Here is a 15115-nt window from a genome sequence, read left to right as displayed (position 1 = left end):
AGTAACTACCAGTCAACAGAAGATGAAACGAAAGACGATCAGGTGGGAAGAATCAAGAAACTCAGATAAGAACAAAACCTTGCAATTCTATTGTCCGAGTCGCGACGTAGGTATTGGCGCCAAAAAGTACCTTGCAATTTATTTGCCTTTTTACTGTTTCTATCAAAGACGCACCTGAGATGTGCGATTTCAGTTAAATTATAGTATCTCTAGCCCTCGTCCCGGTATTTCCCAACCCAATCTCTTCCCCCCCCAAAATCCACTGTTTTTAACATCTCTGCTCTCTACATAATCAACCATGGGTCCTGCTTCTCTCTCCCTCCAGGGTTTCTTTCCTTCAGCCCAGCCTCTCTCCTCTCTTTATGTGAACACCTCACCAATTCTGCAATTCAAGCCACTGCCTTCTCTCACTTTCCTTCGCCGAAAACCTCCTCGACTTACATTCGCCATTGGCTCCGACGGCAAATACTACCCGACCCCTGCGGACGACGACCCACCTGAAGCTCCGGAGGATTCCGAACATGGAGTGTCCAAATTTCAGCAGATTCAACGCCAAGCTGCCCGTGCCCGCAAGCTTCAAGAAGAGCAGTTCAAGAAGGACCAGTCCATTTTCCTGTCTGCCCTTGCAGAGGAAGAAGATGCGCCTGACAACCCAGAATCCACTTCTGTTGAGAATTCCGGTGATGACCTGTTCGGAGATATTGATCGGGCTATCGCTCTCAAGCGCAAGGAATTCGTCAAGCAAGGCCTCTTGAAGCCCAACCCCAAGAAAGAAAAGCCAATGACGAATGCAACTGTTGAAGGACTTGAAGAGCTAGAACCCGAAGAAGTTGTGGACTTGGAGGAAATTAAGGAGCTTCATGGGCTTACGGTTATTACGGAGGAATACCACGAAGAGAACCCAGTGAAATTCGAGGAGGAGGTGAATAATTCTAGCTCTACTGTTTCTTCCCCCTCATTTGATCTCGATTTTGACAGTTATGGCAAGTCCAAGGTTCGAATTGTGGAACCCACGTTTAAAATGACTTTAGCGGAGCTTTTGGATGAGAGCAAGGTTGTACCTGTATCTGTTTGTGGTAATTTAGAGGTCGAGATTACAGGAATCCAACATGATTCGAGGTTGGTTAGTTCAGGTGATCTGTTTGTGTGCTGTGTTGGGATGAAAACTGATGGCCATTTGTATTTGAGCGAGGCTGACAAGAGAGGGGCTGTGGCTGTAGTAGCCAGCAAGGAGATTGATATAGAGGAGACATTAGGTTGCAAGGCACTTGTCATTGTGGAGGATACAAATGCAGTCCTTCCTGTGATGGCCGCATCATTTTACCGGAATCCATCTAAGAATTTGGCCGTTATTGGGATCGTAGGCACAAATGGAAAAACGACTACTGCGTATTTGATTAAAGGCATGTATGAAGCAATGGCTTTAAGGACTGGGTTGTTGAGTACTGTAGCCTATTATGTCCACGGGGATAACAAGTTGGAATCACCCGACCATACTACACCTGATGCTGTCATGGTTCAGAAGCTGATGGCAAAGATGCTTCACAATGGAACGGAGGCAGTTGTCATGGAGGCTTCTTCTCATGGTCTTGCTCTTGGGAGGTGTGATGAGGTCGATTTTGATATTGCAGTTTTCACCAACTTGACGAGGGACCACATGGACTTTCATGGGTCTATTGAGGAATACAGGGATGCCAAGGCAAAACTTTTTGGAAGGATGGTGGACCCAGAGCGGCATCGAAAGATTGTTAACATTGATGACCTAAGTGCACCGTTCTTTATTGCACAAGGGAACCTAGATGTTCCTTTAGTGACCTATGCAATGGAAAACAAGAGCGCAGATGTACACCCCTTGAAGATTGAGCTCTCACTGTTTGAGACACAGGTCTTGGTCAGGACCCCCCAAGGTATATTAGAGATATCATCAGGGTTGATTGGAAGACACAATGTCTACAACATCCTAGCAGCAGTGGCTGTGGGAATTGCTGTTGGGGTACCATTAGAGGACATTGTTAGGGGGATAGAAGAGGTTGATGCAGTTCCTGGTAGGTGTGAACTGATAGATGAGGAACAGGCATTTGGTGTTATTGTGGACTTTGCTCATACTCCTGATGCATTATCTCGACTGCTTGATGCTGTAAGGGAGCTTGGCCCACGAAGAATTATAACTGGTATGTTTCTTTTCCTCCCTCTCTCTTAGTTGTTGTCCTTTTTTCTTTTAAAGGAAACATGTATTTTGTAATTGTATTTCATGTAAAGCGTGTCTGTGTAAGGGATATCCATATTTGTCCACTATTGCAATTTTAAACATAGTCAAACAATGATTGACTCCTAACTCAACAAGTTGATTTAATGTTTGGGGTTCAGACTACCAAGTCCAAACGCTAGACCTTGATGGGTAATGAGCTTAGTAAGTTTCAATTGACTTCTTGGGACCCAACTATAAAAAAAAAAAAGTTTCAATTGACTTAATGAGTGGGGCTTGGAGATCAAAAGGATTGATACTTGATATCTCATTTTACTTTAATTTTTTAACGATATTATACTAATTAGGTTTAAAAAAGTATGGTTTTGTTTCATATGTCTCAGTCAGAGAGTCCTTGTGTAGAATTTGATACAGCTGACTGTATAAGGGGTTCCTACCCGTGTCTGTTTTCCTGGCTGCGTTTGTTGTGCAGTAAAATATTTTACAGAATTTGTTTAAAATCAATACAAAATTGTATGAGGATTAGAAAGGAGGAAATATTTATTGAATGCAATACAGAAAGTTGGAAATTGACTTCCATTTTAAAATTCAGGGTGTTGTTTACCCAAAATAGTGATGGTATCTTGATCGTTGGTACTCTTGGCACCCATGGAAGACTCCACTCCAATCCTATGGTTGGATTCTTTCCCACACTGATCATGTCCAGATGTGCTTATGGGTCATGTACAACAACAAAAAAAAGGCCAAATGGCAGGAAAATATGAAATACAATTTATTAATAGTAATATTTTCCATAAAATGTTTCACAGTAAAACAAATGCAACCTTAGTGGCAATTGCAATCATGATACTTTTTCTTTTCTGTAGTTATAAAATAATAATAAAAAAAGGTGAAAATGTATTCCTTTGTTTTACTGGAACTTCATATGTAATAAAAGAGGATAGCAAGTAATGGATTTCTTTTACCACGTCTGAGTGTCTGACAAACTGTTAATGCTTTGAATCAAGTGTTTGGATGTGGTGGTGATAGAGACAGAGGAAAGAGGCCCATGATGACGAAGATTGCGACAGACAAAAGTGATGTGGTTCTCCTGACATCTGACAATCCAAGGACAGAAGATCCATGTAAGTAATTGTATGGAATAGAGGAATGCCATCAAAGGAGTTGAACTGAGATCTGTTTATTTTTCCCTCTGTCCAAAGCTGCTTTGCGCCCACCCTTTTAGCTCTCTTTGTTGAAAATGTAGTCGAGATTTGGCAAAAACATGGGAATTGGTGGGCAGATAAGATGGTGCTGAATAGAGCTCAGCTTATCTTTGGTGGATGATATCTTCTTGTACAGTTTTTTCATCCACTTGACAATTGATTCAACTGAGCTGTTTTCGTTGTTTCCTTTTCTCCCTCCCTCCATTTCTCTCAATACTTGATGATAATGTGGAATTATTTATTGGATCAAATTACTGAGCTCCTAAGTAACTTTTTGATCTTGTGTCTTCACCAGTGGATATCTTGGATGACATGCTGGCTGGTGTAGGATGGACCATGCAGGATTACTTGAAACATGGCGAGAATGATTACTATCCACCTCTTCCAAATGGTCATCGGCTTTTTCTTCATGACATCAGGCGGGTTGCTGTGCGGGCTGCAGTGGCCATGGGAGAGGAAGGTGATATGGTTGTAAGTCCCTGAAACTGTTACCTGCTTCTCTTCTGTAGTCAAATATTTTTGTGTGATAATATTATATGGGGTTGTAGACACATCACTCAGCTCAATACAAGAAGTTGAAATTTTTTGATAATAATAATAGTTATTAAGATGATTGTTCTTTTCAGGGTCATTTATAATTACTGTTTGTGATTGGCTCGAGTAAGTCAAGAATATCAGGGCATTGCTGTATTCACTGCGGCATCTGTTTCAGTACTCTTACTGCCTCATATGCTGCAGGTTATTGCAGGCAAAGGCCATGAAACATACCAAATAGAAGGTGACAAGAAGGAGTTTTTTGATGACCGGGAGGAGTGCAGGGAAGCATTGCAGTATGTTGATGAGCTTCACCAAGCTGGAATAGACACTAGTGAGTTCCCATGGCGGTAAGTCAATTATACATATTATTTCTCAATGAGGTTTTTACTGGTTAGGTCAGTAAGACATAGTTATGGACTGTGGTACCTGGATCCATTAAATTCACCTGAGGTAACACTGTTGATTCAGCAGCTGTATGCCGAGGAAAAATAGCATATATGTTAGATGTGGCTTAGAAGTTACAGTTATGAATATTATATTTTTGGAAACATTTTCTGGAGGAGAAAATAAACTGTCAGAATAAACTGTGAACATGTATATCTCCCATTTTGATGAACACTCAGAGTTATGACTTATGAGTTCTGAGCTAGCTCATAAACTTGTACCCAAGCCCGTATCTGACACCTACACACACATGCAAGTGGCTAAAAGTAAACAACCTATTTGCTTCTGCTTGGTTTATCATCGTATCTAGGTTAAGTGAAGCAATTTTGCTGAGTTATGTCTCTTACCATTACTGTTTATGAATAGCAGATGTAAGGAGTATTTCTGTATACCAGTGTTGAGATCATAGTTAGGAATTTGGCACACAAGCAGGCACCTGTACTTCAGTTTCATTTCCCAAAACAAGGGGCAGGCTAAAAGATAAGTCTCCATTTCCCAATAGAGGGGGGAAAAAGAAAAGGGAATACCTTGGGTCTCCAAAGTGGGTCGTTCTGGTCCAACCAGGCTAACACAATTGCATCAGCTCTTCTCCTCTGAAAAGAACTCGACTCCAAGTTTGGATGGGAACCAAGGATACCACTCGCGTCAACTTGTTGGAGAAGAAATGATCATTATTAGGTCTGCTTGAGCTTGATGGTCAGAAGGTCCTTTGCACAAAGAAGTTTCATCTCGAGCCCTCCGTGCTTGAAGAAATAAATGTTTTCATAGCTACAATGTTGTACCTTCTTGTCAAATAACCATGGTCACCTGAGAAGGATGTGACACCCCTTCGGAGGTAGGATGTCACATTGCACTGTATCAATCAACCCCTAAATAGAATATATAAGCAAACACCTTTAATTGATTTTTAGATTGGCGTTGTTCACCCAAGCAACTTTGTAGGGGTTAGAATGTGGCTTTGCCTTCAAACTGAGCTTGCGAACAACGTCTTTGGAGACGACTTTGGTACAATTACCTCCATCGATTACCATTGTGCATAGATTTTCATTGCATCGTACTTTGGTCTGGATCTGGAATATGTTGTTATGACGCCAATCATCCTCATTAGATATCTTATATGTAGCTAGAAGTGGATGAAGAGCGTATCATCTCGTTTCACATCGTATTAGTGTCTCCCCAAAATCTCACTTTTCTTGTTTGACCACTTTATCTGTAAATGATTTCAAAATATCTCCTTTTAAGCTCCACCACCTTATCCTAGGGCAAATAAGCTCACCTTTCTTACGATTCTACATAGTAAGGCACAGATCCATGACCACTAATCTATGTTGTGTGATTAGGCTCCCCGCTGGTATAAGTATAACCTTATTGTCCTTACATAACAATCTATTGAACCTTCTAGTTAGGAAGAAATTTATTTGGCTACTATGATGGCTACTTTTGAAGGTAACTATTAGCGAGAATTGTATAGCTGGCGCTAATACCGAGATGAGAGAAGTGATGAGGATAGTTTAGGAAGTTGTTTTTATTTTATTAGTTTGTTATTTCCCTGTTTTACCCTTATGAAATTTATTTAACGAAGGTTAGAGGGAGATCACGATTATTATGTGACTCCCAATTCTGCACATCGTCTCTCTCGATTTCTCTGTTTCTCTCTTACTTTTTCCTACACTAATTGACAGTAACTAAATGCTCATTTCTCTTTTCGAATGAAGTGTTTACAATGGATAAATTATAAGCTACAGAAAAATCTAAAACTTAGATCCCCTCTTCCTTTCTCTCTCCAAAACCATATCCTCCATGTACACCTTCGTAGCCTCTACAATCTCTCACAACTTATCCATTCAGATCATTCCCCTATAATAATATTTTCTTCTTGATTAAAACCTTGCACTAATTCGTCCATGTGTTCCCAAAATTGTAACTTACTACTTTCATCCAATCCTACTTAGGGTGTGTAACTGCTAATTATATAGACCACCTCTTTCTCCAACATAAGCTTGATGGATATAATCCTTTCTCCAAATCTATTAATATCCTCCACATCATTCTTTAAATCATTATCCACTACTATGCCCACTCCACTTCTGTTACTTTCATCCCCCATATTCCAAAGTTTAATGCAGTCCAACTCCTTAGGTTTTTTACCCCTCCATCTAGTCACTTGAATAAAGGCTATGTTAATCCTTTTTCTCCTCATAATATGTATCAATTCTAGACTCTTACTCATTAAAGACCCAATGTTCCAAGATGCTAATCTAATCCTACGCTTTTGGACTAGCTTCTTTATCTGCACTCGTCCATTGGAACTAATGATTAATTAGTCTAAGATGTCCTAGTGTGTTATCATTTATTAATGTATGTTGAGTATATTATGCTATGAATTAATATTTGTACAAACTAATAATTATTAATTTGTCCAGCGTGTCGCAGATTATTATCATTAATAAAGCATTGTTTCTGTTGAAAATATGTGTATATACTTGTATAGCTTTAGCTTACTTGCTTTTTGTCATATCATATAGAGTACTATTTACAGTAAGATACATGCATGGTCATGAAATATTATTCTAAAAAATGTTGTTTAACAATCAGATACTATCTTATAATGTAATTATATATCAAGTCTGCATGATAAAAGTATGGAAAGAATGAAAGTGAAAACAGATACGCCCATCAGTTTTATTCTCCTGTTCTTTTGTTTAATGAGGAATATGTTCCCCTTTTGCTTCTCTCTCTCTCTCTTTTGTGTGTGCTTATGTGGGTGGGGTATGTGTTGAGGCAAGTGCAGAAGAAAGTTTATTTAGCTAACCCAGCCCCAATGGAAAAAGAAGAGGAATGTATTGAAAAATTAATCTCTTTTGTGGTATAATTATTTTTAATACCTCTTAAACCTAATAAATTGTCTGACCCTGTGATTATTAGTCATCAAGAGGAATAAGATTTTTTTAATCATCACTCAGGATCATATGTTTAGAAAACTTTTCATGTTTGATAATTCTATGGCTCTCTTGTTCTGTTGTATTGTTGCAGGTTACCAGAGAGTCACTAATGTCTTGTTGGAAAAAAGTACAAATAGATCTGAGCCTTACCGACCCGAAAAAGCTACAATACAGTGGGCCTGTTGCACTCATCTGAGATGACTAGCAGGTCTCAGTTGACTCCCTCAAAAATGAATCTTGGAGTTCCATGTTGTGGTTGGATGAAAGCAGAAATAACCACACAACTTACGGCAACTGACAGAACACATGGTGTGAGCTGTATGTATCCCCTTTGATCCTGATGTACCTCTTTTGAGCAGAGCTGAAAGATCCGAAAATCATTCTCATCAATTTGCTTGATACTTGGAACTCATATTTTGGTATGTCATTTGAAATGTCCTTGTCGTGTTGATTTGGGAATTTAAATTACTGTAAAAATTAACTTGTAAAAAATTAAAATAAGAAAGAAAATACCAAAGAAAAAAAAAACATTCAGAAGTATGGGAGGACACTCTATGCATAAGAGAGGCAAGGCAGTGATGGTTTCTGATGGTGCTGCTCTTCACTAAAGAGAAGTCCAGGTGAAGGGTCTGCTACATAGTGATTTTTTGTCCTTAGCTGATGGTTTCCTATAGCTGTTTGCTATCATTTATTCATTCCCCATATTTCTGTTTCACCTTCTTTCATGTTTGACACTTCCCCAGTTCCCTCACGCTGCAATTATCTACCCAATGGAAATTTTTGTAATCACACATCCCTGCACGCCCAGAAGCGCAGTGCCGTTGGATGCCTCACTGGGTACTCCCTGGGGTCCGGGCTCCTCACTGGGCACTCCCTGGGGGCCGGGCTCGCAGGAGAGGAGCCCGATCCCCCATCTATAACTGGGAACTTCTGAAAATGTTTTAGAAGAAAGGGAAATGGAGTAAATGATTCCCTTTGCACAATTGTTGATGGTTTTGTAAGAGTTTGCAGGTGACCACACATGTCACCCTACTAAAATCATCTTAAAGTACTTTAACTTTTAATTCTTCAAAAAATATTAGATTTTTTTCTTTTTAATGAATAAATTAATTGAAATACAATTTCCTTGTCTCCATCTTTGCAGATCCATGTAGGTTGGGCATGAGGGAGTCGATGAGGTAATTGAGCAGGTTGAGATAGAGTATCTTGGCTTGTATGCTGGGCCTCAATCCCACCTATTTATTAGCCTCTTTGGACTGGGCCAGTGGCCCATTTTAAAAATTTAAAGACATTCTGGATTGTGCCAAGCATTGATGAAAAATTGCCCCAATATTTGGTTATGTAGGTCATTTTTGGTGCTCTACCCTTCAATTTGAAGACCCCCAATATTATGAGATTCCTTCCAAGTTTCTAATGTGAAGAGATCGGATTTTGTGTTCTACAACCACCCCACCCCCCCCCCCCCCCCAAAAAAAATCTCTTCAATTCCCTAAAAGTGCAGTGTGGTGCAGTTTGGGGTTGAGAGCTTGACAGTGAAAGATGTTAAATCCAACGGTGCCAAGCTCATAAAGAAAAGAAAAAAAAAAACTGGGTCAACCAAGCTCGGCACCATTGGATTTAACATCTTCCACGTGTCAAGCTCTCAGCCCCAAACTGCACACACTGCACTTTTAGGGAATTGGAGAGGATCCTTTATTTTTTCTAGGAATGTAATGTTATGAAATCTTTGGGAACAACCTTCCCTTTCAACCTACTGGAAATGCAGCACAAGAGAAATCAATCTTGATTCTAGCCTTTGACACTATTGGCGAAACTATGGAAATGGCTTTTAAGGAAAAAACCCATCGGCTCCTTTTGGTTGCAAGGGAAATTGAAGGGAAAGGAAAATTTGGTATTATGTCTAAATATGGAAATTTCACATCTAAAAAGTATCATTTTTAAATGGGCAAGTCGGGTGGCCCCAAGCCAGCATGGGGGCCATTGGGAGCAAGCAAGCATAATGGGTGATGGGATTTCCACCTTCCATGGAGGTGGGGCAGTCGTTTTGCATCCTTCGTGTCTAGGTGCGGGGCCATGCAATCAGGTAGCATTATTTTCCCCATTCTAAATATGGTAAGAAATTTAAGTAGTTTATACAATAATGGGTACAAAAAGTTTCCTTCTTAGGTTTGAAACTTTTGACTTCCTTTCCCTTCTCGTCCCTTCTCTTCCCTTCAATGCCCACCTTGCCCCACTGAGTGGCAGGCCCATGTGCCTAGGCATAGCCTATGCTGCAGCACAGAGACCATTTTTCCATTTTTTTTTTATAGAAATAACTTCAAATTTACGAGAGAGAGCCGTGAAATACCAGTTTTTGGGTGGAGAGGGGGGATGCACATAAAAGCCTACTTAATATATCCTGTTTGATGATAGATTTAAATTCATCATATTAAAATCAAAATTAAATAGTTGGCAAAGCGTAGAAAAGGAGGAGTAACGTTATACTTTAAAGCCCTCTTAGCTGTGAATCCCCTCTTAATTGGCAAAGAGTGCCAGCTAAATAGTTTTAGTATTTATATGTTTGATCCTAGGAAACACCACTTTTACGTTTCTCTCCAAATCAAAGTGAGAATAAGTCAACACGTACAAAACCTAAAATTATAAAAAATAAAGCAAAAATACCATTGTCTTCATTAAAATCTTGTAATCTTATTTATTTTATTTTATTTGACTTTGTGGTATTTGCTAGGAATATGTGGTAATGCGTGTATCATTCTTGTTAGTTATACCTTTTTTTTGGTAAAATTCTTGTTAGTTATACATTTCATTTCATTGAAACTATTATGTCATTTCCTTCTTACTAAAAAAAAATTAAAAAATTTAAGTCATTTCCCAAACACAGGGGCGAGCTAAATGACCGTCGTATACTTAAAAATTTTCGCCTTCATCTTTCCATGGGGGAGTGGCGATCATTTCACTCGCCCCTGTGTCTCGGAATAGGGGCAGCACAGCGCTCGCACCCAGGGTTCTTTCTCTCATATTTTAAATGCATGCAAGTATGTTTTCTTCCCCTTGATAAATTCAAAATTTGAAGGTCAAAATCAACAACTTGCCTCAGTGGCATATTCTCTTCTTTTGAGTCACATATTCTCTACAACTACCCTAGCATGCCTGTCCTCATCAACTTTCTTAACCAATAAATTCATACGGAAAGAGTACCCAAATTTTTTAAATGAAAAATAGGATATATATAAGATTTTGATATGTGCACATCCTTTGATATTTTTCTTTTTGTGAATTTTTATTGTCACAAATGTCTATTGTTTTTCTAAATATCGTCTAGTTCAATCAAATACCCTTTTTTTTTATTGACACTTGTCTCTTATATATCCATACATGTGTAACAGTATTCTAGACATTCTTGTACACTCTTCCAATTCTTAGTGGGTACAGACGGTTTAAATAAAAAAATAATAATAAAAATAAATGACTCAGATTTATCTTGTGATTTTTTCCAAACATCACCTTCCATTGCTACATGGATAGCTATCATTTAAAAAAAAAAATTCCTTTGGAGATCTTCTTGTCTTCATCCAGATGAACGTTCCCACACGGCAATGTAAAACTTTGGTTGACAAGTGGATTTTTGGCAACTTTGTCTTTAAGGACACAAATTACAAGAGAAAATATTTCACTAGAATAGCTCTAAGATATATATGAATGGGTTCTCTTCAAGATTGAAGACCATCTAAACAGTATTTTCCCATAAAATAATATTGTTTTTTAGATAACCAAAAAATAATTCCCTACCTAAAGGAAGATTTCATGGTGAAGAGAGAGTACCTCTTAATCCAAGGACTAATTTTATTTTCACCTACGGTGAAGAGAGAGTACATCTTAATCCATGAGATCTGATCGATCCTTTGATTGGAATGAGAAAGGATATTTCAGTCCTTGGTAAATTGAGGGAGAGATCTCTTCTTAAAAATTTTCCAAATGTAACTTCCCCAAGTCCAAACCTTCTATGATGTCATTGCAAGACAACCCAGTATGTCACATTCAAGTCAATAGACAAAAGGAGAAAGTTGGATTTTAGTATGTTCAAAATTCCATCTGATATCCTCCCATGTATATTTGAAGACTCGTGGTGAATGGATTTTCATTCATCATGGTTTAAGGAAAACTTGATCCATAGAAAAATGCATGCTTTCTCCTATTCATAAAACATGATAAACTGATTATATATATCATTGTGGTAACAGATTTTTATTATGTCACCACGTCATCATCGAAGGGAGGTTTTCAGCAACAACATAGAGATTGGGAGAGGGAAAGATAGAGCTGTTGTGTTTTTTTTTCCTTTTTTTTTTTTTTGGAAAAAGATCTCTACTTGGCGGTGTTTCCTACGCCCTCTACCAGAGCATCGTAAGATGATGCCTCTGCCCCTGGGTAGATACCTAGGCGTGCTCTGTACTAGTTGTTGTTAATTATTATTAGAGAAGTAGTTTTTTGTCTGGGTCTGCGGGAGTGTCCTATGCCAGCACTTCCATGTGTCTGTCTCTCTCTTCCTTAAAACGGAAAATTATCCTCTTCAATTCCTATAGTATAAATGTGTGGGGCTCCTCTGTAGTGCGACACAGCGTGTAGCGCACATCCGACGGTTTGCAACGCACGGACACGCAGCCAACAACCCACCTGTGTGTTGGGTTGCATGCCCATACACTGCAAACCGTCGAATGGCACGTTACACATTGTGTCGCATTACAAAGGAACCAAATCCGAGATAGACTCATGGAAGTACTAGCATAGGCCACACTCCTTGACAGAGATTTGTTCAAGTATATTTTTTGTTATTAGATTATTTAAAGCAAATTACTAGTATTATCAACGTATATTCCATGAAAATGTTCCAAAGCAGGCCCCACTGCCCCCACCCTAGAAGGGTTTGTATCTCTACGATCTCCTAACAACCAACCAACAAACGGAAAATCAGCGGCTCTGAGTTCTCATCCACCGGTTACGAGTTACGGACGTAACTCATTGTGCTTCTTTGACGACTATCGTTAGCTAATAGCTTACCAATTTTTATTTTTTTTTAGTAGAAAATAGCTTACCAATTTGACTTCCAACTTTAAAAGGGTTCATTAAAACCTTAACTAATTAAAAAATAAAAATAACGGAAATGTCGGCGACACGTCAGACAGACCCGATCACCACTTGGATGACGAAAACTCTTCATTGCGTAAAACCACAAAGGCAACAACCGGAGAAATCCCTTCTTCTCAGCTGACGCGTTAGCGGACCCAAATCCCCAAATAGCCCCTTAGGATCTGTTTGCTTTGTACGGAATGAAGCGATTTTTTTTTTTTTTTAAAAAAAGAGAATTATTTATCAGGAAAAATAAGAACCAAGTTTTCACCAATAGTGATATGATACTATACTATCAACGGACTTACAATCCAAATGATTTTCTCCATTCTAATCAAAATGTTAAATCAAGTGGATGAAGAGATTCTTTCTTTATCATGGATGGAAAGAAATTGAGTCTGAATAATAATGTGAATCATAGATACAAGTCTATAAGGGAATCGCTATTTTAGATGTTACTTAAAATCATATGATGCATGATGGGGTTATCTACCATAAGGGGTGAAATTTTTATCATCTCAAGGGATAGTGCACCTCATTTGTGCAGTGGTCATTGTCCAATACACTTTAAAGGTGCACTGGATAGTGCATCGCACTTGAGAAGATGAAAATTTTAGGGGTTCGACCTCTTATAATGAAAGAACGATGTATCATCTTATGTTTATTTAGTATTTCGGCTCACATTCTCATTAGTTCTACTTCTATAAAAGGATTCCATAGAAAGCAATTCACATGCAATGAAATGAAAGGTATGGACTGATACTATCAAGTATCAAAAATAGGAGTAGAAATAGTTGTTTTCCTTAATAAATTGAACCGACAAAAATGATCTCAAAGTCAAATTTGTACATAAAAAATTAATTGGTTATTATTATCTCCTTGGCTCCACCTCCCAAACAAATAGACCCTAATATTTGGTTGGCTTTAGTCATGGTAAAAAGGTTGATCCCTCTAAATTAAAATTATCACTTTGATTTGTGTAAATGACAAAAGAAAAAGAAAAAGACAGTATAGAGGAGATGTCGACACCTGGTAACTTGTTAATGAATATAATGTATTTGTTATCCAAAATATCCCTATTGTACAGGATTCGAGCCAACAACATTCAAGCCAATTTATCTTGGAGATATTGACATCCGGTAACTCGAACATCTAACGGTCTAATTTTTTTTTATTCTCGAGCTCGGCATCGTTGGATGTTCGAGCTGTCAGGTGTCGACATCTCCACCTGGCACTGCTGCACTCCATAGGTTTAAAGAATTGAAGAAGATTATTTTCCGACCAACCATGGTTACAGCAAGTAAGACCCATATATTATGTGGTTGATCAAGTGCTAGGTCACCTAGGAGTGTCTAGGTTAACTAGGACCACACCTTGGCTTTGTACTAGTAATGGTATGATTTGACAATTATTAATACTCTTTCTATAAAATGAAAGTTCAAAAATGACCCTACCCTTGTTACAATTCTCATCCTATCCTCATTAATGTCCATGGTGAACGAAAAGGAATGCTTCCTACGCCGTGTATGAAAAGAAAGTGCCGTCAAAAGAAATGGGAAAAAAAAATAGGGCTCATGTTCTCTGTGCTGCAGCACAGGCTGCGTCCAAACACATGGGCCGGCCACACAAGGGGGCAGGGTGGTCATTGCACCCACCTCACCCCACTTGTCTGGGCGTAGCCTGCACCCTCGGCACAGAAAACATTCTCCCAAAAAAATAATAGAAAATAAAAATTCAAAAGATTTTAAATAATATTGGACCTTTTGAATACAATTGAAAATATTTAATTTAATATGGTCTCTAATTGAATAATATGTGGTGTCAAAGCAATTATGCGAATAAGGGATTTGAAAAGTGTTGTAGAAGCTTTAACTCCATGGGCGTTTTAAAATTTTCATGTAGAAAGTTTTAATTGAAGGGATTATAACTATAGATAAACTTGTAGATATTATGGAGGTGGAGTCCTTTGTGTCCACTATGTAAGCTTGAAAATGAGTTCATTTGGCATCTTTTTATATCTTGTACTTTTACAAAACACATTTGGCTGACCGGATCGCTGGGAATTCGCACAGCTTACGTTTCCGCCGCTTCTACTTTTGATTTATTTGCATATTTTGTTTCATCTCCAATAATTTCCCGTGTTGATAGAGGTGCCATAACTATGTACTTCATTTGGATTGCTCGAAACATGAGTGTTTTTCAAAATCATAATGTCTCTTCCTCTAAAAAATTAACACTAATGGTGTTCATTTCCCTTTCGGTGATTCTGAATTCCCCAATGTCATTCTATTTTTGCACAAATGGAGATGCATCGTTTTTTTTACCCCCTAAAAGATAAAAATTGTGATAAATCAAAATAAATTAATGTTGGCCTTATTGTAGGCATGGTTTTAAAAATCAAAATCGGATCAATCAGATTGAAATCAGTCTAGCACAATCTTGATTCTTATCAAGTTGTGATCTTTTGATTATACCTTGTCTTATTTCCAAGAGTTACTTAATATAATGATAAAAAAAAAAAAAAAGATTTGCAAAATAATTTGAAAGTGACTGGTAATTATTAAAAGTTGCATATTTTTTAAATGAATAAATATTGTTATAACCAAGGTGTAACATTATTTTGCCATTTATTTTATTCCTAAAACTTATTTAAT

The 15115-nt window shown here is 38.1% G+C and overlaps 1 protein-coding gene across 2 annotated transcripts; it reads left to right on the top strand.

The window, feature by feature from the left end:
• The first annotated feature begins 229 nt into the window (after positions 1-229).
• Positions 230-7559, top strand: LOC122664936 (UDP-N-acetylmuramoyl-L-alanyl-D-glutamate--2,6-diaminopimelate ligase MurE homolog, chloroplastic). Of its 2 annotated transcripts, XM_043860975.1 has the most exons (5): positions 244-2171; positions 3214-3330; positions 3707-3882; positions 4150-4295; positions 7426-7559. In XM_043860975.1, the coding sequence occupies exons 1-5, from the start codon at positions 299-301 to the stop codon at positions 7442-7444; spliced, it is 2331 nt and encodes a 776-aa protein (XP_043716910.1). In that variant the 5' UTR covers positions 244-298; the 3' UTR covers positions 7445-7559. The 2 variants fall into 2 exon arrangements, with proteins under 2 accessions (XP_043716911.1, XP_043716910.1); XM_043860976.1 differs by lacking the exon at positions 3214-3330 and having other exon boundaries at positions 230-2171.
• Positions 7560-15115: the final 7556 nt, after the last annotated feature.

This window comes from Telopea speciosissima, chromosome 6, assembly GCF_018873765.1.
Source record: "Telopea speciosissima isolate NSW1024214 ecotype Mountain lineage chromosome 6, Tspe_v1, whole genome shotgun sequence".
Taxonomy (NCBI): domain Eukaryota; kingdom Viridiplantae; phylum Streptophyta; class Magnoliopsida; order Proteales; family Proteaceae; genus Telopea; species Telopea speciosissima.
Note: the sequence above shows the minus strand (reverse complement) of the source record. Positions and strands in the feature narration are given on the sequence as shown.

What these genes read in the sequence shown, in the direction of transcription:
- LOC122664936 (XM_043860975.1), top strand. Translation starts at nt 299, where the DNA reads ATGGGTCCTGCTTCTCTCTCCCTCCAGGGTTTCTTTCCTTCAGCCCAG. An exon ending in CCCACGAAGAATTATAACTG is followed by an intron (nt 2,172 to 3,213) that starts GTATGTTTCTTT and finishes CTTTGAATCAAG; the next exon opens with TGTTTGGATGTGGTGGTGAT. An exon ending in TCCAAGGACAGAAGATCCAT is followed by an intron (nt 3,331 to 3,706) that starts GTAAGTAATTGT and finishes TGTCTTCACCAG; the next exon opens with TGGATATCTTGGATGACATG.